This window comes from Apteryx mantelli, chromosome 1 (genome assembly GCF_036417845.1).
Source record: "Apteryx mantelli isolate bAptMan1 chromosome 1, bAptMan1.hap1, whole genome shotgun sequence".
Taxonomy (NCBI): domain Eukaryota; kingdom Metazoa; phylum Chordata; class Aves; order Apterygiformes; family Apterygidae; genus Apteryx; species Apteryx mantelli.
In genome coordinates this window covers 123,812,893-123,836,361 of record NC_089978.1, presented here as the reverse complement: position 1 = coordinate 123,836,361, position 23,469 = coordinate 123,812,893, and the positions used below count along the sequence as shown (strand labels likewise).

Below are 23,469 nucleotides of genomic sequence, written 5' to 3'. Positions count from 1 at the left end.
TATGTTTATTTTTATTTAGAGCCTACCTATTTTGATCTAGCCTAAGTCAAATGACTTAGGCAGGTTTAGGTTAAGGCTCTGTTATTCCAAAAGAGGAGAAAACACGCAGAGGTTTGAACTGGTTTTAAAACAAGATAAGTTAAAAAAGAGATCTTTATATTAAAAGGATTCTAATTCTCTTTTCAGATAAAGCCTGAGACAAAAACAGTTGCCTCAGTACCTTTGGGTAAAATGTGATGGAGAATATCTACATTAGACAGATATCTAGTTAGTCTCAAATGAGGAGAAATCTAGGCCATGCAGCTTCTCCTTCTGCCTTTAGAAAGCTGTTCTTTAGAAAGAGATGCATCAGCTTTGTTTGTATGACCCTATGGCTAATCTGGCTCCAGTTCCTTTTATTTGGGCAGCAGCTCTTGAAAGTCTCTAACAGTGATTAGCCAGATACCAGCAGTAATGCACAATCGAGGAAAAGTGCCTTCCTTGTTTATTATGACATGAAATCCTTATTTAGATTTTACGCTCCCTGCAGCAAAACCTTGATCTGTAACAAGTTCTGTACATTTAGGGAGCTGTATTAAAAGTCATTCATATTTGCAGAGCACCCTATAATATCTTTTCAATGAAAGCAACTACTGAAGCGCAAAATATTATTTCACTGGAGCAAGTTGAAAAATAGGGGAGTCATTTTACAAGAAAGAATTATACTGCTTTGGTTTTATAGGTTTGGAATGGACCCATTTTCTGCAAAATTTTCTACAATATTTGTATCAAAATGACACTGCATGATTTGATGATAAAGTTAAGTTTCCCCAATTTAATTTTTGAAAACATGATAATGAGATTTATAGTAAACAAATCTAACAGCCTTTCAATAACAATGAAAATATCATAATATAAATGTCATTAAAATATTCCAATATTTAATTTATTTATTTTTTTTTCACAAGCTGAGTTTGAGAAGCCATTTTTCAACAACACCACACTGGCACAAACACTTGTGACCAGCTGTTTTATTCATTATGCTGCTTCAGTTCCCTCCTGCTTTATAGTATAGTTTATCAAAATAATTTCTCTGCTGTTCCTATAGTTTTTCACTTTCAATAAAGCATTATAACTGTAGAACTATGGTTTAAAGTAAAATACTGCTCAGATACGTTTACTTCAACAAGCAAGAAAATAATGGCAAGAATGTCACTAGCAAGAACAATTTTGGTTTTACAGCTGTAAAACATTTGGTAAAATGCAGACACTCCATTTACAACAGATGACAAGCCACTGCATCAGGGGCAATATGATACATCAAATGCACTTGCTATGCATAACTTGCTTACCGTGAATATGCTTAATAGTTCTTTTTTGTCAATACATCCGTTTCCATCAGCATCATACAGCTTAAAATACCATTTCAATTTTTGGTCAATTTTCCCTCGTATAACCAAATTTATTGCAGCTATGAACTCCAAGAAGTCTATAAATCCATCCTAAGAGAGATAGAAAAAAAAAGTGTTTAACAACATTGGCTTTCTTTTCATTCTGTCAATTTCTTAGAAACAGGTCATCAAATTCCCTGTAAAACAAGCTGATTTATAAAGCACCTTAACAGAGAAATCTCCTGCGGTGTTTAAAAAGGATGAGCTCAAATGAAAGCACTATAGAAACAGTGTTAGCACAGACAGTTTTGTTCTCTCCTCAAAGCCAGGGGAGCGAATCTCTTCTAAGCAATCAATATTGACATCGTTTTGAGGAGAAGAAAAAACAATTTTGTGGTAGACTTCTGAATGCAAAAGAGGGAATTCTGGGATACCTGGTTTGGTACTAATGAAATTTCTACAGTAGTGCTGCTTACGTTCATATGGGTAGGTACTGCATAGAAATGCAAATGGTTTCCAGTGCAATAGAGCTGCTCCAGGTGTTACTCATCTGAGAGATCATGTAGTAAATATTCTACATGGTAGCCAACGACTTGGAATGATCTCCAGATACTGTGGTTTATCCATATCAACATCAAGTCTCTCTGACTAACACATTTGGGAAGAGATATAAAACCTTCAGGTCATAAATCAGTCTCTAAATACTGAGGACTGGAGGATATTCATAGGGACAGAGCATTTCAGATTGATTTAATCCCATATTTTTTGCTTCTTTCCCTGAAGCATCTGATGAAAACCTGTCAAGGATAGGACTTAATGGTCGAATGGTCTAAGCCAGTATGGCAGTTCCTCTGTTTCTTTAAAAATGTGTTGAAGATGAAAGAAACAGTTGCTGAATTTGGACAATACTTGCTCCAAATGTTTCTCATTCACATATAAAAAGAATTCACAGCTGGTAAATTTAATCTTGTGATCTTTATATTGGCCAGAATCCAGTCCCTTGGAAAACCTTGGAAAGACTGTCACCAGTTTCAGATGGCCTGTGATTAACAAGAGAAGATTGGATGAGTATCTAGTAGATTTAGCGTGTTTTTTATTGTCATACACTCACATAGATCTTGCCTTTTTGTGGTTTTGCAAATAGATTTTAGTCTATTGTCCAGACTCCACTAGACTAAAGGAAAATAAGGCCTGTAAAGGTGTGGTGCTACTCATTGCCATACTTGCAGTGTTTGTTTTGATTTCTGTTTAGTGGTGTTTGGCTAGGTTTGACATGTCCTTTACTGGAACGCAGAAGCCCTACGGTGCAATGCTGTTTGGCAGAGTGTCACATAAGAGGTAAATCCGATGTTTCAAATGCACTGGATTCAATATGCATGCAGAAATCGTACATGCAGAACATGTGTAGGATGACCATTGCTTCACAGACTCTCTGCACAGGTTCTGCTGTGATCATTGAGTTTCCTCTAACTGCAAATCCAGCAAAGACAAAGATACCCCTCAGCTACTCTTCAGAATGAAATGAAATTTGGCAGTAATTTTGTAAAGTTTTCTGACAAGATCAAGCCCCGTATTGAAAGCTTTGCTTCTTTTGGCACACCAGCTTGAATTTCAATTTTTGAATTTTCCATTTTCTTGAATTTCAAGAAACATCAAATATTTAATGGAAAGTCCAGGTTATATTTCCATCCTCTCATTTTATAGATCTATTAAGAACATGGTCAGATCCAGCTGACATTGCTGCTTCTTTATTGAAGTTCATACTGTTTATTGAAACCAGAAATTAATTTTAAGCTTATTGGATGTTTGTGACCAGACTCATTTTCTCCTTTCTCCCATACGTTTCACCTTGGATTTTGGAGAATAGAATTATGTTTGCTTTCTTGCTGTGTTTTGGGGTCACTTTTGTTGCTCTTTGGAAAATGTACCATCAGCATAACCTGCTGGGCGAATCGAAGGCTGCTCTGATAGATCTTTTGGCCAATCCCAAGCAGGAAGGGAGGCAGGCCAAGGTAGAAAGAACACATCTGAAACACATGTGAGAAAAACTGCAGTTTCTAATAAAGTCCCGACCACAGTCTTCAGACATGCAAAGACCATCAACCACATGTTAACCTCAGCAGTTGGTGCACTAGAAATAAACAATCTTGTCTGCCTTTTAAGTATTTTTATGCAATACGGAACCAGTGTCGCACAGAGAATTGACAGGAAATAATGATTTTTTTTTCCTGTCACCACCCAAAAGCATGTATTATAGATAGAAAAGAAAACTTTTATTTGATGTAGAAGGCTGTAGTAATTTTGTTACACATATCCAGAGATTTCTCAAGTAAAGAAAAATACTGTTTGCTATGGTAGCATCCAAGAGCCTCAGAAGAGTGCATTAAATGATGAAAACATTCATAACAGTAACATATGATGCTCATCCTGTGGTTCTGTGATACTGAGCAGTTATTGCATTATGATGTTATTAAGAAAATCCTGCAGTGTTGGTTTACCTATCTGCTGCTCTATAACCCTTCACAAGACAAGTCTGTAGGTAGGTCCTTGTGTATCTCCAGACTCTGTAAAACTTCACACTGTACAGTGGACAAAGGAGAGTATCTGTTGCTCCTTAGGAAGTCAGTCAGTCACAAGCAAAGGGCTACCATAAAAAGTAATAAGCAGAACTGATGGCCAGTGACGGAAGATACAGAGAATTCACTTGCAGTGTTTTACACAGTTATTCCAAAAGGCTAGTTTGTAACATTTTTTGTTAAATGGAGTTTATGGTGGTGAAACTTGTTTATTTGACAGCTTAGGACACAGGACAGATTTGCGTGATTTATGTTGTTTGTGTTTAGGCTCATTTTTCGTGCCTATGTGGAGCTTGCCCCTCCCTTCCTCAGCTGCAGCACATTATGGTGGAATCCCACACAAGTCCCAGAGGAAAATGAGTGTGCTCTTTCTCCACCCGTACAACTGGGAAAGGGTTACAAGAAACTCTCTCAAGATATAATGAAAAAGAGGAGGAAAATCTCCTCAAACGGTCCTGAGGGGCTGCTGTTTAGGGAGGCAGAGCTGGTTGCTTTTCTGCGTCTGCTGAGATTGGCAGCCTCGCTGGCAAACAGCAGTGCCTGGTGCCTGCAGTCAGAAGGAAGTTTCATGATGCAAGGAACCAGCCCTGAGAGCCACCAAAAAATACTCAAAACTCCTTTTGCATGTCACCAAGGGCCAGACACAAAATTTTGGCCCTCTCTGACCTCTCTGGACTTACAGCTTAGCTTAGTTGATTTAATCAAAAGATTTGTGGGTTTTTTTGTCTCTAATAGCTTGATCAGATGGACTAGAAGCATGAGGACATATCAACTTGCATTACAGTTGTATACATGTTTGTTTCCTTTGATACTGTGTATTTGTAACTTGTTTTTGTTTTGTTTTTACTGACAATAGTGTGTTTTAAGTCCCTTGAAACTGAGAGTTTGATTAACAAGACAAACACAAAAGGAGACTCCAAAACTGGAGAGAGAACTTGCTGATTATATAAAACTAATTGCCAGGACCTTGAGGACACTCATAGGCCTTAACGGCCCCGACCAGCCTCACCGGGGGCCTCCATCCACACCCTGCCATGGGCCCAGGAGGCCATTTAAGCTCAGGACGAGGCCCTCAGTCCTTGCCTGAGCTATGTTCGAGGTAACCCTGTCTCAGTTCTGTCCCTGGCCTGTCTCCCAGATAGACCTCAGGCCTGTGCTGTAGCTAACTTGTCTCCTGGATGGACCCCTCGGACATCTGCTGGGGCTCTGCTCTGGCCCTGTCTCGTGGATGGACTTTGGCCCCCTGTTGTAGCCTTGTCTCTGGTTCCCTCTCTGGCCCCATCTCCTTTTGCTCATGAAGAAAAGATAAGCCCTTCCATCTCTGCCCTTTTGGGGCCTGCACAGTGCTCAGCATCTGCTGTGCTTGGCGTTTCTAATGCTACTCTAGTCACAGTTGTAGAAACACGTACACATCTAGGAAGAAGAGTGAACAGGCCTGCTGTTATCCAGAGACCTTTTGCTTTAACTCTTGCTACATTATGAGTGAGACTGTACACTGTGTAGCTACAGAAGGAAAGGAAGCCCAAGGAAAAGAAAAGGAAAAGAGCTATACTCCAGTACACCCTTAAAGCACTCTTTATCATGGCATTCTCAAACTAGCTATTTTCATGAATACTGACAGAGAAATTCTTTTTTTCTTAAATCAACACCCACAAAACAAGCTTTGGGAATTCAGATAAACACATCTGGGTCACTGAAACAACCAAGGCAAACCTCCTGCTCTCAAACCAGTTTTCATGGAGGGTGTGTGCTTCTGCAGGTTTTTGCGTTGAAGTCTATCAATCACAGGCATAGCCATATCACAGCAACAATGCAGATCTCTGACTCCAGACAGACCCTTACACTGGGGTGAAAAGCTTTGGAAACAATACATTTGAACTTGCTAAGCTAATTACAGCCATAAAGTTGTGTCAGGTGTACATTTATTAAACAAGTTCTTCTAGTCAGTAAACATCTCTCTGATTACACTGAGCAGAATTTGTCCCTTTTCTTTTTAGCGCATTGTGACTGGTAAGCATGAAACTAATTTCAGAACAGGTTTCAATGCAGGCAAAAGAGATGGTCAGTGGTCTCACTCTGTTATCAGCCCTCACATCTGCTAGCAGAAGCTCCTGAAGTTGTGAGACATTTCCCACTGCTCATCTCTCAATCAATCAGTCAAAAGAAGCTTAGTGACACTAGGACTGGAGAAAGAAATATTACAGCTGAAGACTTGCGAGTCTGAGCTCAGCTTCCTGATATTTGATAGGTTACGGCAAAATTGAGCTGGAGCTGTGAAAGTCTGCTTTGAAAGGAAGAGATTCAAGTGGAGAAATTGCAACTAAATTGGTTTTAAACAACATGGGGTAAAAAGACTCCTTTCACTTCTGCCTAGGTTGAGCTAACCAGAATGGTACAGCCCATGTAATGAAAAGAATGGTGGTGAGGTCTGAGGATTTATCTTCTGAAAACTGAATTATTTGAAGCATCTCTACATGTTTGAATGTAACTAGTTAGAAAACCTACCTAGAAAGAAGTAGTTTTCCAAGTGCCATCTGCTTTGTGTCAGATACATTGAGATGTCCATGCAGCTGGACAAGGGCAAAGCAGTACGTAAAAAAGGGGCTGCACATTAGTTGTTGGATCTCCTGAGAACAGGGCAATTTAATTTTATCCTTTTATGAGATATTATTGCTTCAGAGTGTCAGGTTATGTGCAATTGCTGGAGGCTGCTCACTGTTATACAGTCGGGACAGAGATCTGTGGCCCATGAAGGAAAAGCAGGTGAAGGAGCTGTAGCATTATGCAACAATAATTAATACTCAGGCCTTGGAAGCATAAGAAGAACATTATCCTTCAGTACCTAGAACAGTGTTGCTAATCTTCATGGGTCCTTAGAAAACTCTTTTCAACTTCAAATTATTTGAATACAGATAAAAAAATAATTGACTGAAAAGCTGTGAATGCACAACTGACCTTAAACAGTTCAGTAAGTCAAGGCTCAGCCAGAACGATCAGAGCGCTGCACTGTAGCTGTGCAACGCTGACCTGAACACAGCTTCCTAACAGTGTCAACGCAGCACCGCTGAGATAGCCACGATGGAGCCAGCTGTCTACTGCAAAGCACAACAGCTATGTGTACAGAAAGGGCCAATTTCTGTCTCCACAAAACCCTACGAGTAGTGAACTCATGGTTTTACTAGGAGTGCTGTGGACTTTTATTAAGAATCTATGCAAAATAAGCAGCGTCTTGGTTTTACACTTGCTTCTGAAACTTCTCTAAACTTCACAGAACTCAACCTGGCACCAGGAGAATAAATAGTTCAGCAAACCTTATCAGGATTAACAAGTGTGCAAATACAGACAGTCTAGGTATTTCAGACCTAACGCTTGGAACATTAAGCCACCTTCTCTCCCCGCCCCTAGTCTTTTAAAATACTACTTAAGCCTAATAAAGCAGAAGGAAGAGGTTATAATATTGGCTCAGGTCAAACAGCAGATTACAGCAGCTCAGAAAAACTGTATGCAATTTATAGCTGATCTTACGTGCTTCTCTCTTTCTATCCAGCCCCCACTTTGAATGCAGCACTGCTTTCTCTGCCCTGGGCAAACTAACGGAGGATGCATTTCACTCCATTTCATCTTCCCCCATTTCTTTGCTTTCTGTTTACTTCTGAAGACTTTTAGCTATTCCACAAAAGCTGTGTCCACATTCTTAAATACAGAGCTATGTGTGATTCTCTTACTTTGACACATCCCTTGGATCTGATATTAGAGTTGTGGACTTTAAAGAGAACTCCAGAACTCACACAGTCTGTGGCCAGAAACACCAGTGTCCTAGGTGAAGAAAGCTGGCATTTATACTGGGGGGGAACTGTTGGCAAACAATGGTTATTAGATAAGGATGAAGAAAGAAGCAGAAAATTAGGAGCAACAAATTATTAAGTGATTACGTGAAAGTTGCATACCCGCCGTTACATAAAGAGACAAGGCTACGTTGACCAGGCTGTTACGCGAGGTTCTGCTTCACCCCAATGAAGAGGACCTGCAAGTATTGGGAACTTAGAAAATATCAGGAGTTTTGTGTTAGAGGAATTGGAAATGTAGAGCCAGCTATACTCCCTAGCTGATAGGTTCATAGGCCACCTGATAAGACCTGTTGAAATCCTAAGTGCTAAGACAATAAACAATTTTATTTTTTAAAAAATTAACAGCTCCCTTTCCACCACCACCACCTTGCCATTACTTACCATTTTCTTTCAAGATTTCTGAAAAAGCAGGGAGATGAGATGTTGGGCTGGGAGCTGTGCTCAGCCTGCTGCATGACAGAGCAGTGCCCAAGAGGGCTGTAGAGAAGGCAAACATCTCTCAAGGACCCAGTCCATCACCTCCTGCATGGTGAAGTTCATCTTTCTCAACCTTTAATTATGAGTCTTTGCCTGTGCTTTTTGGAGCCCCTTTCTCCTTTTAAAACAAAGCAGTTGGCAAGAGAAAGAAAACTAAAAACCGTAGCCATGACCACATAGTCTTATATTTTCTCAGCAAAATTTTTCTTGCTGAAAATTCAAGCAAATTTTGCTTGCTTGACGAACCCAAGAATGAATCAGGACAAGCCTATAGAAAAAGTGCTTTAAAGAGATACACGTCCTCTAGTGGCAAAGATAGTCTATTTGGATGACTGTCTCAGGTGTTCCTACATTGTGTGTTTATGAATCAATGTCTCAAGGGATGTGTACAAGAATCCTCCCAAAAGTTAAGCACATTTGCTATCATTCCCTCAACTACTCTGTATTACCTTTTCACTAGACCTTATCAGATAAAGAACCTCAAGAAAGGAAAAAGTTAGTACACTCATTTCTTTACTTAACAGGCACTGACATTTTTATTTCCATAAAAAATGGAAGATGATAGATCATGTCTTGTCACAGGAAAGCAATTATCAATTTAGTGTCACTACATAACTTTGTGACTAAATTAGTTAAACTAGATGTTCGACTTCTGTTGCATTTCTATGCAATTCTTATCATTTCCAAAGTTTGGTTCATTTTCTATTATCACCAAAGTATGTGTTATTCACAATTGCATACTTCTGGACATATTAAAGCAACACTTGAGTGATAAAGGGAAAACAGAAGAAAATGTAAGCCAGGTGTGGCCTTTAATTACTCTACCAATAATGAGTATGGCAATAAATAGAAAAAACATTCTCAAGGTGACAGTTGCACTTTTTAAAAATACATAAATTTTCTGTAAAGAAAGAAACAGATTCCTTAGCTATTTCCAACTAAAATTACTTTCTCCTTTATCTATATCATAATTTAACAAAAAATAATATTTAAAAGTAATTATGCTTAATTGTACAATGATAATTGTACAAAGTAATTATGCTTAATTGTACAATTGTTAATCTTCACATAATGAAACAAAATTACAGCATTAGCTAGTAGTTGTAGTCATGTACTCCAAGCATTTTTTAAGCTTAGTGAAAGCTGCAGAGTGCATGCTAATTTGTTTTTACTTAGATGAAATTTTCAAAGAAACCCCCCACCCTGTCCACATTGCTGAAAAAGTGCCATTGCTTCAATTTGAGGTATAATATTGGTCGCTCAGCTGTGTGCTGGACCCACTGCCCAGGGCAGCAATTGCCCATCACTCCCACGTTGTGCACAGACCCTAAGGCAGTGACTCCTGCATGAGACAGGGGCATGCCACAGGGTGCCCTGGGAGTGACAATTTTATGTTAAGGTTAAAATAGGCTTTTAGCTGGTAATGACATGTTATTATAGCATAAGTTAGTACTATCACAGTGGTAAGCCCTATGCCATACCATTGGAAAACAAAATTAAGACTGTGAAATTGCACCTACCATTATGGGAAAGTCCTTACAAAGTAATAGTTTCCTATAGCCTTTTTGGAATGAATACATAAATTGGATTAAAAAAAACAAAAACAAAACTGGAGGTAGTTAAGAAGTAGAACAAAGACCTTCTTTATAACATTCTATAAATTAATAGAGTAGTGTTCCATGGAACCAGATTAAAAATATTCATAGAACAAAAGTTATTTTCTGTTACTTCCATGGAATATTTTTATAAAGGTACAGTACGTTTAAAAGGCACTTAAACATACTGCCAAAAATGATATAGCTACGCCACCTCAAACACAGCAAACCATAATTTACTATCATCTTCCTTATTTACAGCAATCAGGCTGGTTACTTTATATTTGAGATAATTTTATGCAACATTACTCCAGATTAAGGAGAAGCAAATGGTCTGGTTTTGTTGCTTTTGTTGCTTTTGTTGGATTGGGTCCAAAAGTAATGGGGAAAGAACATGTACATATACATGCCAATTAGAAAAAACAAGTAGTGTTTCAAGAAATAAGCACTTCTGACTTCTGACAGAAGGGTTATTTCTGGCTAAGAGACATCTTTTTCTTATTTTCATCTAGCTCTCAGTTTAGAAGCTGTTTAACTTTTTGACACACAGGCTTTTATTGCTGGCTCTGCAACGCAATAACTACGACTTTCAGGAAAAGAAAAGAAAAGAAAAGAAAAGAAAAGAAAAGAAAAGAAAAGAAAAGAAAAGAAAAGAAAAGAAAAGAAAAGAAAAGAAAAGAAAAGAGAAAAGAAAAGAAAAGAAAAAAGAAAAGATGTTTTATGAATACTTCCCGGTGTGCAGACTCAATTAGGGGTGACTGTGAGAGTGAAAAGGGGTTCAAAACCAGAAAAGACAAGAGTGATACTTCTCTGGGCAAGGTGGTAGCATGTGCTGTCTGTGTGTCCTGGGGCAACACAAATAACTGAAGAAGTGCAGAAGGAATAGCATAAAACCTAGCATGTCTTGCCAACCACAGTACATGGCTTTTGGCCCCATAGCCTGGTTTCTAGTGCATATGCTGCTGCTACAACCTCACTGCTTTGCTTAAGCTCACTGGCTAGAGTAAGCTAGGAAAAGTGTACTTGGCCAGAGAGTCATTCCAGCCTGAGACATCCCCAAAATTACGCATGCAACTGAGCTTACCTTTGCACAACTATTTGAAGACTTAGCATACAAAAAAGGAAAGTTGTTTGGAAAACCCTGGGAAGATATTCCTAGAATTATCATCCTCTCTCCTTCTCCTTGCTTTGGCCAGATATTACCTATTGCACCCAGTGCTATCACTGCCAACGCTGGTAATGCCCCCAGAGGTGTAAAGGAGCGGCCGACAGCTCTGGCAGTTTCTCAGGCAGCCTGCCAGTTCATATCACAGCAGCTAAATCCAGTCCTGAGCACATGTCAGAGCAAGACGATCTGAGAAAGAAAGTGCCAACAGGAGAGCGAAAAGAGTTTCTAGAGAAGGAGAGACAGCAAAGACACCCTGAACCATTCTAACTCATCCCACAAGAGGAGGAAACCCTTAATTTTTAGGTTCAAGGTAGTGTTTGAAGTATTGTTCACTAGCAGTCATTTTATTTACTCCTTTAAGAGCTTACTATGCATTCATAAGAACATGGAAGGCTGCTGTCGCTTAGTGATAGCCATGGGCCATGCCGGTCTTGAACAAAATAATGTCTTGAGTAGAATCTTTAGCACAGATTTAGAATTAACGGTCTCACATCAGTGGAAATAATATTCCTCTGTCTCTTGCAATTTGTCAATTGAGGGAAAAAGAGGAGGGGAGAAAACAACTGAAAGCCAAATGAAGAGTTACATTAATCATCAAAACATCTATGAACAATATTGATTCATTTTGTGAGCATTTGTATGCTTTTCTTGGAATATGAGGCATGACCACTGGTTTTATAGAGAATTTCATGGTGAAATGATGAATATGTCCTTCTACTACAATACTCTTGAAAAGATACATGGCTAATCCTTCTCATGTTGCTATAACAAGAAAGGGTAACACCTATTTATAGTCAGACTACAGAATCAGATGATAAGTCTGCCTGAAAATCAAAACTATAAAGACACAGAAGGACAGTGGGGGAGGAAGGGGGATGAGGAGAAAAGGGAATGGTGATCTACTTTCCAATACTTCACCTGTCAGCATTGTATAAAGTACAAGGAGTGAAGGGAAACTCTTATTCTTCAGAAGAAAAAAAGAGACATAATTTGAGATTTAGATTACATTACTGCATAGTCATTTCTCACACAATTAAGTTCTATTTAAGTAACCCATTTTTGCTTACTTTATTATCTATTCTACATCCAGCAGCCTGTTTGAGCTTTCTTCCTAAGATTGTAAATGGATTCTTTTTTAAATCTATTTTTTAATAGTCTAGTCTGCAACTCTAGTTTATCACAGAGCTACTTTAAATACTAAATGAAAAAGCACAAACTAGAAAGATGACCAAAGATTGACATCAATAGGTGGTTCCTCATCTAAAGATTTCTTAAACTCTTCGCTGTGGAGTGTCCATTTTTCTGCATCTACCAACTTTCTCTCTCTACTCAAGAAGTGTAGCAAAAAATACTGTTCTCTACTGAGACTAGCCAGTGCTTTACAAAGACCTAGCAGAAAATCCCTTGGACTTGCATAATTTTCCTCTAGTGCTACATACCAAAATCCTATTAATCTTCTTTACTTTTCACAGTTTATCCTACCTTTTAAAATCCAATTATTTTCCTACAAAGTGACAGACACTTATTCCTGTGGCTAGTTTCAATTAATGCCAAAATAAGCAATAAGAGAACTACAATGGTAGCATCCCATTTCCAGTACATTGTTTCACATGTTAAATAACTGTGAATTTTGTTCTTCACAGGTCACAAGAACCCAACCAATCAATCCTTGCATTATTCAATTATTACATTTAGGAGTGGCAAGCCTAACTACAAGCTATTGAAGGTGGATGACAATACATTGATTAAATGACCTAAGTCTTCCAGATAACTTTTAATGTCACAATAAATCTCATCAATAGAAAGCCCCAAAGTTAGTTACTTTTAAGATTTCAGTATATGTTTTCTAGTTACAATAAACAGAAATAAACTGTTATAGTATCATGATCTAGGTTTTTGATTTAAAGTGAGAAGACTTTTTAGAATAAGTATGAATTAGTAGCAGTGTTAGCTATAGGATGTTTTTCCTTAGTTACATTTAACAACAACTACCACTACCAATGTATTATTGGTATACCAGGCATTCTTCTTCTAGAAATGCTCTCTCCTTTAGCACTGGTGTAACCTCAGTCTTGAATAATATAAAAATCTGCCAGAAATACATATTACATATTCGCACAGAAAAGCAAATATACATCATCATATTTGGTAAGCACTTAAATATTTTAGATAAACATAACTTTTTCATCTCTGAAATTCATCAGCATGCTGCATGAACAAGGACTGCATGACAGTAATACACGGACTGAGATGCAGAAGGAATAAAAAAGCAGGAGGAGGTCAGTGTGCTTTTATTTGCTGAACTGTTGTATTTGGTTGGAGCTTTCTCACTGTTGTGTTACAAATAGCTTAAGAGGGGAGAAGACTGAAATCACTTTCCCCTAAAACAACCTAATAAAAGGACTCTCTTAAAAATGACCTCTGTTGCACTTGTATTTTAATGAGAACATTATTTTTGAAGACTTTCCTTGGAAAGCTGTGACAAAAGATAAACCCACCATTTATTACATTGCTGTTGCCCTTGTATAAATAATGCTTGCTAGTATTAATGTACGAGTCATGAGTAAAACGGTTGCTTAAATGCTAACTCCTGCACTCCTAGTGATAACTCAGGAAAAGTTTACTGTGCAATTACAGTTCTGAATGTTCAGCATTTTTCTTTTTCAGTGGAGCTAATAATGATGAAGAGCAACTTTCAAACTCAATAGCACAATTACTTATTTATTTATTTACTTTTTAGCAAAGCTTTCCACAGAGATCAAGGAAGGGATGAAAAGCTTTGACTTAGCACCTTTGTTTTTAATAAACTTGGAAAAACTAAAAACATGCTGCATACTTCATGCCTTTGACTTGCCTTTGGAATATGAGGCAGTCTGCACAAACACACACACAAGCAACAGTTAGCTTTTATGAAGTACGTTCCTGAGAAGAAAGTTTTTCTAAAAGAGAATTAGGACATAGGCAGTATCACCAAACCCCAAGAGAAGTGAGTACTGACTGGAAATAGCTTTCATCCATTGAACAGGTGCCCCCCCTTTGAGCCAGGGGCTTTGAGTACCTATGCAGCGCAGTGATTTAGCATATACAAACACGCAAGATGACTGAGGCCCCACAGCCCCGCAGCCAGGGTGGCACTGCCCTTACAGCTTGGTAGGTTAGGGCAATGCTCTGAGCTAACCTGGTCTGGCTGCTGCCAAGACCAGAGGGATCCTAAGTATCTCTACATGACACTGAGTCGTGCTGTAGGGATGTTCCCCTGCCTGTCATATGCCCACTGAACAGAGCCACTTCCACCAGCGGGGAGCTGAGCTCCTTTATTATCTCCAACCTGAAGAAGTCCAGGCAACGCTAAAGGTTGGCTTGCAGTTGAATTCCTGTTGGTGCTTGTATGGATGACCCGAGTGATCAGGCTTTGCTGAGGCTTTCAGTCAATCACAAATGGGGAAAAAACTGCCGCACTACCACAATCCTTTTTTGCCACTGCCAGCTTACTGACAGTTTGGGGTTTTTTTGAATGGAAATCCATTGAATCCTTTTTAAAGGTAGGGGAAAGATGCCTGTAACAGACCTCAACTGGAAGCAACAAGGTTAACAAGGAGGTGAAATGCAATCCACTACTGTTGTTTTTTTTACATAAGTCCCATTGGCTTCCGGTGAGGTTAAGATTCCTCACTTTGCCTGTGAGAGGTTTTTAAACTGGCTATTTTTTAAACATAGAGGAGAAAGCCCATGTACCTTTTAAGAATGTCTTATCGTCTTACTCCATGATAGACTGCCTCTAAGCATCAGTGGCCTTGACTTAACTCAGGAAGCATTAAGCTGCTATAATTGATATTGTAGATTAATCTGAGACCTAACACTTTAACACAGCTTTCTGAGCCGATGCCTATTCATGAGAAAACAGAAGCCTACATGAGAACAAAATATCTTATGCTGAGAGTAGAGGGTCTGATTAAATAACTAAAGTTTTCCAAAATTAGTTTCTTTAGATTTAGATCAACTGTCAACCATTCCCCTTGCTTTTAAATATGTGTCAGCAATAGAAGTTATAAAAATTTTAAACTGGAAAAAACCCACGCTCTTAAACCCTGATATTGTCTACCCACAAAAAGTTAGACAAGCAAAAAATCGTATCATATGTCTATAAAAGAGTCAGCTGGGGGAAGGACAGGAGAAGGTTCAAGTTTGCTAGCCATCTAGCTCTACAGCATTTTCATATAAAAGGTACTATTAAGAAAAAGGTAAACAATTCTATCAAAAAGTTTTATATACTCCACCACTCACTGTGATAATGACCCCTTTATTAGAAAGTAACAACCAGAGAAGAGCACAAAAGCAAAGGAAATCAAACTTTGGCCTACAAATCTGAGGAGTCTATAATACTGAGGGAAACCGAATGTAAGCAAAAGCCCAGATGACCAAATTAATTCTGAATTCATGTGGGTTATACAGGCAACCACATACTTCCATTAAGTTTTGTGGCTTGCAAATGAAAGATTATTATCTATTTAGCAATGTAGAGTGCCTGCATGTTCTGCATAATGTCACAGAGGGATAATGACCCCTTATCTGTACAATCATAACTACTATTTAAGATCACATACTGTGATACTCCCAGTCAGCTCTCCATTGACCACTCATCACATATGTACTTAACTAAAAGTACTTCATTAATAGCACTTTTCAGGACTAGAGCCTGTATTTCTGCCAAAATCCCCAGGGAGAAGAAAAAGCTGTAAAAAGGGTACAGGACAAAAAGTAAATGTATGGAAAGAGGAGATCCCCTTATTTTACCTCATTGGTAACATACACTGTTTGTTTCTCCTGCCCCGAGAGGCTAGTCTGTTGCCACTTTATTCCCAGCTTAACCATATAAAAGGCATCAGAAACGTATTGAAAAGTGTTTGATTGATGTTTGTTTTTTCTAAAAGTATACCTTAAAAAATTGGGGTTGTTAGTCTCAGGAATGAAGGATAAACAATGTAATTAAACTTATAAAAACAGAGTGCCATTAACAATGTCAGAAAAGGAAACAAAATAATCCAGGCTGTATGGTAAAAGAAATGCAATCATTATACTTAATAGAAACTCAAACACAACAAATCTGTAAATCGCTACAAAAAGCTGGCGTGAATTCAGGTTGCAAATCTTGCATCTTAAAGTGTTCTTTAACACTTTAACACATTAATTTTTATTTTGGGTAAAAATCTATGCTGGTCTCAAATGTACCAGGTTTGGTTCTGTTTGCCTAACGTCTTTCCCTAGCTTGGTTGATCCTCTCAATATCTGACATACCTTTGCAAATGCTTGGAGTCTAGTGATCAGCATACATTTCTGAACTTGGGTGCCTTTTCTTTTTTTTTTTTTTTTTTTTTTTTTGGCTTGGAAGCTAATCTGCAGATCAGGATTTTGCTTGAATTCTGCCTATGACCACAACTGAATTTTCCATTCTGCTGCAGGAGGCTCAGTGTTTCCAGGATCTGCCTGCTGTAACCACAGCTTAGCTCCAAGTTACAAAGACACAGAGTGCTGAAACTTTCAGCAGACCTAGGTAAGAAACACCAGAAAAGAGTATATATAGGGACTGGAAGAGGGGCTGTGTTAAGGCCCTCCAGGAGATGTTCAAGGATCACAGTCTCTGCTCAATGGCCAAGTGTTTGATAGTTTGCAAAAGACCTTGGCAGTGGAGGTGAGTGGCCCCGTCCCTGCTTGGAGGATGGGGAGGTGCTGGTGTGGGACATAGCCAGCCCTTGCTGGTGGAAGGATGGCCATCCCAAACCCCTTAGCTTGCAGTAACCCAGCTGGCCATCCCTCTTTGGCCTGGTATCTGTGAGCCCTGAACTTTACTGAGTGGAGACATGGAAGAAAACAGTAGGAGTAAATGCTTTCTCTCATATTGGCTGCTTAACCATACCCTGCTGTCCCTTGAGGATGTATTCCTGAAAAGTATGATGATTAGCAGTACAATGGGTAGAAAAGCAATTTTTCTGTGACACTAAATTCCTGACCATTACCCCATTTTTCCATCCTTCACCCTTGATTGATCTTGGCTCATCTGAGGAGGATGGGGATGAAGGCAATGATAAGGTACCAGTTCAGAAAGAGACAGCAAGAGTGCCTCATATTCCAAGAGTAACAGAGGGGAGTTCGGTCTCACAGATGAAGCAGCTGAGCTCTGTCAGGATGGCAGCCCCTTCTGAAAAGTCAGTGTGTCCTGCAGCTGGCAATCCCACCACAGCTCCTTCTGCCTTTCTGTCCTCCACGCTATACACGCTTTCCCTTTGTGTTTAAAGTGGATGTATTTCTTAACTCCCCACATGTACCTGCCCTCTCTTACATTCATTCTTATGGGAAAAGTTGCTTTGCTATCCACCAACTCGACAGCTTCATCTATGAGCCTGATGACAGTCTGCAGAGCGGGGTATTAAACAGTCAGCAACACAGCTCGGAAATGCTAGAGAGAGAAGTGACTATTGACAAAATGGCCATTTTATTTAAGTGCACCTGGTTGCTGCCTCACTGGCTAAAGGTGAGCAAATGCTCTTTCTGAACCTGCTTTCGTTTCTCTCTTCTCACTTTTAGATTAACCCAGAATCTGCAGGCCTGACAAGTGTGTGGAGGACGTGCTGGTAGGCAGTATCCTGGGGCATCCCAGTGTTGCAGTGAGAGGAGGGCTCAACTTGCCTGGCTCCAGGACCTAAAATTTTAAGGCAGTCCCCAAAATAGATCTAGAAGACACCCCACTTGCCTTCTGGTCTATCAGTCCTTAGATCCTCTGATATCTTTTCCCTCTCCCTCCACAACCCCATGGTCTAAAGTCACCCAGTGAAAGGTGCTACACACAGGTCACAGATGGCCATGGCTTCGGCCTTCTCTATACAAATACAGAAAATATCTTGTCTGTTTGGGAGCCAGCTACAGCAGGGACAGCTGACTGCAATCACAAGCAGCTACTGTGGGAGCAGGGAGACTAAATTAGAAATGTAGCCCAGAGAGGCTGCTTTACCTCTTCATTCAGTAGTCTCTTTGGTCTTGTAATTTGGGCACTGGGTGTTATCTCTGCATCCTAATTACACTTCCTCTGTGCCACAGATTCAGTAAAGTACTTTGGGCAAATTTGTTTCTCTGCGCTGTGCTTCCTCATCAGTTAAGTGGAGACCATATTTCCCTCTCTGTCTAACACTCTTGTGAAAACTTACACATTTATTTTGTACTTGAGCATACCAATATTTTGATACACCCACGTACAACGGAGATAAGCAAATGATAGAAGAATAAACAGTGAACTGCAAATTGCATCTCATTTCCACAATTGTGTCTTGACATATTTTAAAGGAAAGTACTTGCAAGAGTCCTACTCAAAGCCCTCAAAGACCAGCCCCACATCTTTACCTCCAGTGCACTGTAATTGCAAACCCCTCCCCAGCAGCAGTTTGGTGAGCAGAGTGCAAAGAAGAGCCTGCAGGCTGCAACTCGCAAACACAATCATAGTATGAGATTAAAGAAATAGAGAAAAGAAGGTTTACCTGGTTCAGATCAAAGACATCAAACACTCTTTCAATGTATAAATCTCCCTGTGGATTCAGCCCTTGCAGACCCAGAAGTTTCTTGAATTCGTGCAGACTAAGTTGCCCAGATGGGCACTCTCTCATAAATTTGCTGTAATAATGGTGCATCTCTGGGACAGGGCCATCACCTGGTAATGATTCATTGGCACCCATATTATTACACGGCAAATGTTTCTTTTCTTTTCTGGATTTATACCTCTCAGGTTCAGAGGCTTGCTCATGACCAGAATTCAGACAAATACTGCACTTAAATGGCTATGGTAAACCTCTTACAGCATAAGCTTCTATTTTTGTTTAGTGATCATCTGTACCCATGTGAGATTACCTTTAATGCCTGGTTTTAAACCAGCTGAGGTTTTGTAACGTGGCTAAAGTACAAGTGAACAGAGCCATGTTGAAATTAGAATTTATGAAAATCCAGTCTCTCCCACTGACTACGAATACGCATGTTAGAAAAGGAAAAAATAGACCCTCAACCTGGTTGACTTTAAACTATTTGCAAACCATTAGCAACACATAAAAGTCTAATCCTGGATTGGCTTTAAATAATAATTACAATTTATGCTATAAATAAGGATGGAAAAGGTCAAGAGTGTAAACAGACATGCCTGTTGTTACATCCTCTCCCACCTAAGTGGATAAAGCCTTTCTTAAGACAGTGTTTTGGACTCCTCCTATATTCACTTCCTACCATGAATATGCTGTGCTGTCTCTTGTATCTGTGTGCAATTACATACTATTTTCCTCCTCTCAGCAATGAACTGGTGATGAGTCTGGTACCAGAACCTGAGCAGAACAGGAATCTTTTACAGTAACTTCTTTAACATGAATTAGCTTGATCTGTTAAGTGATTAAATAAAAGTTTCCTTGCTGTTGGTCAATGCTGTATTCTGCTTTTTATTCTTTGGCTTTCAGGACTGAACTTTTTCTTCCTTTATAAGGTCAGGGAAGGGATTAGATGCCAAAAACACTTCTGCTCTGATTAGCTGCTATACAGGGAGATGAACGGCTCAGGAGCATTACTATAGCAAAGGCAAATCTGGAGCTAAAAATACCAGTGTAAAAATCATAGGATGTTAGAGATGTAGGGAGAAGACAGTCCCACCCACTTATCCTTTTCACTTACAATCACATGGTGGAATTAAAAAGCACAGTCCTGTGAGGTGCTGAGCGCCTCATGAAAAACAGCAGCCTCCCTCAGGCCCAGCTTAGGCCAGACAGCAATCAATATTTTACAGGATCAGGTCAATTTTCGCAGAGGACTCCACATGCTGAAAATGGGTTACTCTACAGCTCTCTCCACAAGGACATCATTAAGTTTCATAACATATACTTCCTAATGAGGTGTAGGAGGAAGAAAGTTTGAATGCTCCTCAATCGCCCAAGAACTTTTGAAGATCTCACAGGAAGACGACATGAACACTGTCATGGGTTCAGCCAAACCTGGTTGAGTAGGCAGAGCACATAGAGCAAACTGGGTGGCTTCTGTGGTGCCGTCTTTCCCTCAGGGACCATCTCTGAGCCCTAGAGCAGCTGCCTGATCCCAGGGATTGTGTTTCAGTGGTGCCTGAGGGTGCAGGGGAGACCCCTGGGCTGGGAGAGCTCAGCTCTGCTGCCATGGCTAGGAGGGCAGGAGAGTCCTTGCATGGCTTGGACCACCTATGAGAGCTGAGGGAGCCTCTGAGCTGAGGTAAAAAGGGAGTGGGGGAACACAACAGCGTCCCTGCCATGCTGTGAAATGCTCTTCTCTACAGAGTGGTAAGTGCCTTCACTCAAGTCCACTGCTCTTCTGCAGGCGAATATCGGCTGGAGTAGCGTGGGTGACACAGGAAAAGGAAGCGCGGGCAAGGGAGCCGAAGGGAAAGGAGCAGACAAGCCTCTTGTGTATGCAGAGTCTGACCAAACCCTGCATTTCTTCTTCAGCTATCATGCCCAGGTCCCTGAAGCAATGAAAAATCATTGTACCAAACACCAGAGAATGTGACTTAAGTAGGCTACACACTTTACCTAATATGATTAGGGAAGAACTGTCCATCAGTAACTCACCCAGTGCTCATCATCCTTCTTCTTGGAAGGACATGGAAGAAATCTGTTCCACTCAGAATATGACAGTGCTCTTGCATCTCTTCACCTTGTGCAAACGCTGTTCCCAGGATCCCAATGAGGCATAGAGAACTTGGCAGTTGGTCACATCAGTGAAGATCCCTTTTCCTTCTCTCCCATATTTCTCCTCCCCTGTCCCCCCCCCAAAAAAAAAAAACAAAAAAAACCCCCACCACACAGCAGCTACCAGCTTCCAAATAACAAGTCTTGGGAAAATGTACCCTTAGCAACTGAGGCAAATTAGAGGGACTGCTGCACTGGCTTCAAAATGAGGTCTTAGAAATGAAATTGTGTTCATATATTTCACCAGTCAGACTTTGTCAAATATTGCACAGTATGGTAGAAAACTTAGATGAAAATGTAACTTTAAGATCATTCCAACTTTAATTTAATACCTGTTCTCAGGACCCCTTTAGTTAGTTTAATTTAACAATAACTAAAATACCTGTAAAAGACAGCAAAAATGCCCAGGGAAAAAGTGACTTGATTCATAGTTTAGTCTAACAGCATCCTGCCCCTAGTGAGAAACTGGAACTGTATATAAGAGCCGATATTACACCTGACAAAAAAAAAATCCCCCAAAACAAAAAAACAGGAAGTGAGTTTTATGGAGCACAAAAAAGCTAAAATTTATAATCTGCTGCATAGTTTGACAGCTGTTAATAAACCCACACAGAGAAAGCAGGTGCTGCAAGAGTAGTAATTCTACAGAAATCACCTGTTCCTGAAGCCAATGGCAATGGCACATTTCTACTTTCATAAATAGAGGACAATTCATAACAATGTGGGGCTGAGCTGAAGAAATGAATATAGCAAAGGCGTTTTGAAGAACTCAAACAAAGGGTATAGAGACCAGTTTGTGTAGAGGAAGCACGGTGAAGCACCTGCAAATGAGCTATCCATACCAAACTGGTCTGATGCTAAAAGATGCAGATAAAATGACAGCATCTCCTGAGAACTACATTAGTCATGCTAAGAAGCTGCAGTAGCTTTCTGGAGTCTCTATAATACTCTGGAAATTAAACAGTAGTTTCAAACAGGCAGCAGTTAAACTGCGTACTTGTACTGAAGATGACATCCATATAATAAGAAGGATTGTTGGTTCAAGGGCAGACTACTGCAAAACCGTGGGAAGATGGCGCACAGAAAATGCACACTGTGGATAGCAAACTATCTCTGCAGGGAAATACAAGAAAAAAATCAGATTCATTAATCCTGCTCTGAAAATAGTATAAAATCTCATCAGTTTTGGAAGGGACGATGTCATCTGAATTTCTTTCCAAGTAAAAAAAAGGTAGTCTTATGATAGAGTTGGAAAATAGAGGTTGCTTTTTATGTAACTTCACAGCAGGGTTCTCAGAGACCACCTTGATATCAGAAATGGCAGGTAAGTGAAAAAGAGAATATTCTCATTCCCTTGGGTATTATGAAAGCAGTGGTAACTCAGTTGTAGACAGCAGATACTAAATCCCTGTGTTGTAAAACAAGGAGGTCACACATCTTTGACCGTGATAGATTCAGCTGAATGCCACCTATTTGAAGTGTAAGACAAAAAGAGACAACTGCTAGAGCTTGAAGTGATGAATGCTGAGTTTTAAATGCATTCAAATAAAAAACTTATCTAAAGCGTCTTAGGATGATTCTCCTCTAAAAGTTGTGTCACTTCTCCAATTCACTTTTTGTCTTTTCCTCTTGGTTTTTGAATCCATTCTAGCTCACTCCATCCCAAATGCCTCTTTGCTTCCTTGGCAATTTCTACCTGCCATTTGCTTTGAAAAGGGCCATTTCTCTTTCCTGCATGATTCAGCCCGTGCTTCTGGACTTTGCCCTTGTCTCGCCCATTTTCCAGTGCCTTCCCTTCCCCTACCCCACTGCTATTGGACGCTGTGTCCTGCTGATGCTGAGTGCATCTGCAGCTGCTGTTGCACCTTCACAAGGCACCTGCCACTGCTCGCTTCAGCGGCAGAGGAGAGCTACCTCCACAGGACGCACTGCCAGCTCCCAATGTGTTTACGGCTATGACACGTCTCCCACCAGCTTCAGCCTTCACCTGTGTCTCCTAAGGCAGACACCACCTCCCGGCTCAAACTGGAGCTAGGTGAGGTGTTTGAGAGTCCACCTAGGCTAACCAACTGAAAAAGAGTCATCTGACAGCAGACAAAATTGCAAAAAGGGGAGATTCTCCTCCTTGGAGAGATGGAATGGGCTACCCTGATCAGAAAACTCACCCCATGGAGGCTTTAACTTTTTTTTTTTTTTTTTTTTGGAGTCCCAAACTGAGCATCACCATCTTCTCCCTTTAGCCCACCCTCCACTTTTCTACTAATTGGAAGGAGTGTTTAATTTCTAAACCATACTTTCCTCCCCTTATGTACGTTATAAGGAGGAGGACCAAGCTAGCCTTTCCTCCTGTATCTTCATCAGAATGGGGGCTTGCTTTTAAGGATTGATTCCCTCTCCTCTATAAACCAGAAGCAAACCAGAAAAAACCCTGATGAGGCAAGTTTCTAGTAGGACACAATTTCCAATATCTCTGCCTCAGAAGAGAGGACCTACCAATTTCCTCCTAACACAAGCATGGGGAAGAGAAAAAGAGAACTCATAATTACTTTCTGTGGCATTTTAACCATGGCATACACAGCAAAGCATGTGGAAATATGTGTACAATCGCTTGATCATTCTCTGACTGAAAACATTGATCAAGCACTGGCACAATTTTGGTGACAATCCAATTCCTTGTACACCTGATATTATATTTCTACCA

At 40.0% G+C, this 23,469-nt stretch overlaps 1 protein-coding gene across 1 annotated transcript in view; it reads right to left on the bottom strand.

The window, feature by feature from the left end:
- GUCA1C (guanylate cyclase activator 1C) overlaps positions 1-23,469 on the bottom strand; it is a 39,560-nt gene that overhangs the window by 4,606 nt on the left and 11,485 nt on the right. Inside the window, 1 exon segment of the mRNA XM_013950066.2 lies at positions 1,332-1,481. Within this exon segment, the coding sequence (XP_013805520.2) occupies positions 1,332-1,481 (150 nt within the window).